Here is a 2,851-nt window from a genome sequence, read left to right as displayed (position 1 = left end):
ACAGCAGTCCTTAGCTCAGCCCTTCAAGTCACAGAACTCAAAGCCTGATTGGTCCAGATGGGTCTTTTTACTGGGGAGGGGATAACACGGACAATAGAGCAAATAAGGCAGCCTGCCAGTTTAGCTTCCTTATATTGGTATTCTTAATTCCTATTTATATGACCTGGCTCAGAATTTGAAGGGGGTGTCACAATCAGCTAGGCTATATGTAGGTCCCAGCCACTTCTAAGACACTGAAAATGCACCAAAAGATTAGCAGCTCCACCAAGAACTAGGGCAGTTTGTAGAGATATATGTATGTATACAGGGTAATGGTGATGGGGTGGGTGGGACCAGGCTGGGGAGGGATTCCTGGGTTAGCACAAAAAATTATAGGGTTACTTAGAGGTTGAGTTCTATTTTCAGTTCATATATGATATATATGTATATATATATACATACATACATATTTATATATATACATATATATACACACATCTTAATGCCTTTGTACATCATGTAAACTGCAGCACAGTGGCAAAATATTTAGCTTCAAAGTTCAGCAAGAATGCAGGCAAACACTCTGGAGGCATGCAGCCTAATATCAAGGCAATAGTAGGGGAGCCTGTATGGTTGCTGTAGAGAGTGAGCTCCAGCCAATGGGCCCAATCAGCCATGAGAGCACTACCTAAACATGTACAAAGACATACATACACAGGTGGAAAAACACAAAGGGTTTGTAGAAAAAGCACAATTATCACACCTACAAGAATATTCAAATGATCATTTTAACAGGACAAGCCCATGGGATCTAGTTCTCATGTCAATCAACTAGACAAGACCTTCTGAAGTTTCTAAATGCATTTGGCAAGGATTGGATACACAAGGAAGATACACAGACAAACCTGCTTGCCTTGTCCCCCTTTTTAATCTTCCTGAGAATCTCTCTATCTCTTTCTGTCTCATCAGTAAGTTTTCTGTCAGTCAGAAGAAACCATTTCTAAACTCTCTGAAAGTGTGAGTTCATTTATAGATCCAAAGCCATTCATACAGAGCCAATTAAATATTGTAATTGGTAAAGCTGCACACAGAGAAAGAGAACTGAATAAGATAATTTGGAACAAGAATCTTTGGCAAAGGAGAAAATGTAAACCTCTAAGGAGTCCTATACTGAGTCCAGGAAAATGTATTAGTGTAAGGAATGGAGGGTCTCTCTTGGTGGTGCTCATGTTTATTCAGAAATAATTTACTCTAGCTTATAGTGAGGTTTCAAGAGTTTTAGTAGAGTTCTAGATGTTGCGAGTTCTTCCAGCTATTAAGGGCTACAGTTGAGGTCTTTGTGGTGTTGGAGGATTATTATTTTTTGCTTCATCTTCATGGGTTCTGCGATGCCACAAGTTGCCTTTGTAAGAAAAAAGTATATGAATAATGAAGTTAACACATTGCCAGATACCTAAATATGGACAGCCCCCCCCAAATAGTACAACATTTTGTTCCTATTGTATCAACTACCTCTGAACCATCAGAGAAAATCTGAAACACCCTATGAACCAAACACAAATAGACTGTGTTCTCAGAATTTGATAATCCATGGACAGCTGTCAACTTCTTTAGAAAGATGCTCAAACACCATGGTCTCCCAACTCCTACTAGTAAGGAGATCATGATGTTTGATTCCTGGGAAATCAAATCAGTTGAACTAAAGCAGAGAGAATATTGCTTGGTCCAGGATATTTTCTTTTGATATCTGTACAAACTGAGATTCCCCCCAAACAAACAACCACATTAAACAATAATCCTTTCAAATACTGAAATCTTATAAAATTGCCTGAGGTACTATCTGTTATTGTCTAACTTCTGGGATCCCCAAATATGCTCAACAGAGAGCTATGTCAAATGAGGTATGGATAATGTTGATTTTTTTAACACAGTGTTCCAAAGGTCTGGGACATTGCCAGAAAAGGAGGCTTCCCAGGGGAGCCAAGTTCACATGTGGTCTTAATAATACTCCTGAAACTCTAGGAGTCTATACATCAATATGTAGATGACACAACCTTGCTTGCTGAAAGTCAAGAGGACTTGAAGCACTTGCTGATGAAGATCAAAGTGTATAGCCTTAAATATGAATTACAACTCAATGCAAAGAAAACAAAAATCCTCACAAATGCACCAATAGACAACATCATTATAAATGGAGAAAAGACTGAAGTTGTCAAAGATTTTATTTTGCTTGGAGCCATGATCAATGAACATGAGAACAACAGTAAAAAATCAGACATATTGCATATAGCAAATTTACTGTAGAAGACCTTTAATATGTTGAGCAAAATTGTCACTTTTAGGTTTAAGGTGTGAACAAGGAAGACAGCAGAAGAATTGGTGCATTTGAATTCTGGTGTTAGGGAAGAATATTGAAAGTATCATGGATTTCCAGAAGAACAAACAAATCTGTCTCATAAGAACAGCCAGGATGTTCCTTAGAAGCTAAGATAGCAAGACTTCGTCTTAGTGTTTTAGACATATTATCAGGAGAGACAACTCCCTGAAGAAGGACATTATGTTTGGTAAAGTAGAAGAGGAGGGAAAAAGAGAAAATCCCTCACCAAAGATAGATAGATTGATCCAGTGTCTGTAATTATGGGCTCAAACATAACAATTGTGAGGATGGTGCAGGACTGGACACTGTTTCACTCTGTTGTACACAGAGTTGCTATGAATTAGTACTCAGTGGCATTTAATCACAATTATAATGATACGCCATTACTTCGATTGCAAGAAAAAGGAAGATCATTTTGTTTATTATGTCCCAGGTACTTGGCACAAAATATTTCATGTTATCACCATAAAACCTCTCTGATTTAAATACTGTTGT

At 37.9% G+C, this 2,851-nt stretch overlaps 1 protein-coding gene across 1 annotated transcript in view; it reads right to left on the bottom strand.

Annotated features, from left to right (window-relative positions):
• Positions 1-478: 478 nt before the first annotated feature.
• Positions 479-2,851, bottom strand: part of DGKK (diacylglycerol kinase kappa) — a 176,917-nt gene continuing 174,544 nt past the window's right edge. The window contains exon 28 of the mRNA XM_004713137.4: positions 479-1,381. Coding sequence (XP_004713194.2) covers positions 1,302-1,381 — 80 coding nt within the window. The 3' untranslated portion in view covers positions 479-1,301. The remainder of the gene's footprint in view (positions 1,382-2,851) is intronic.

The sequence above is a fragment of the Echinops telfairi genome, unplaced genomic scaffold, assembly GCF_000313985.2.
Source record: "Echinops telfairi isolate 266 unplaced genomic scaffold, ASM31398v2 ScPeMD7_19;HRSCAF=73, whole genome shotgun sequence".
In the NCBI taxonomy this organism is placed as follows: Eukaryota; Metazoa; Chordata; class Mammalia; order Afrosoricida; family Tenrecidae; genus Echinops; species Echinops telfairi.
Note: the sequence above shows the minus strand (reverse complement) of the source record. Positions and strands in the feature narration are given on the sequence as shown.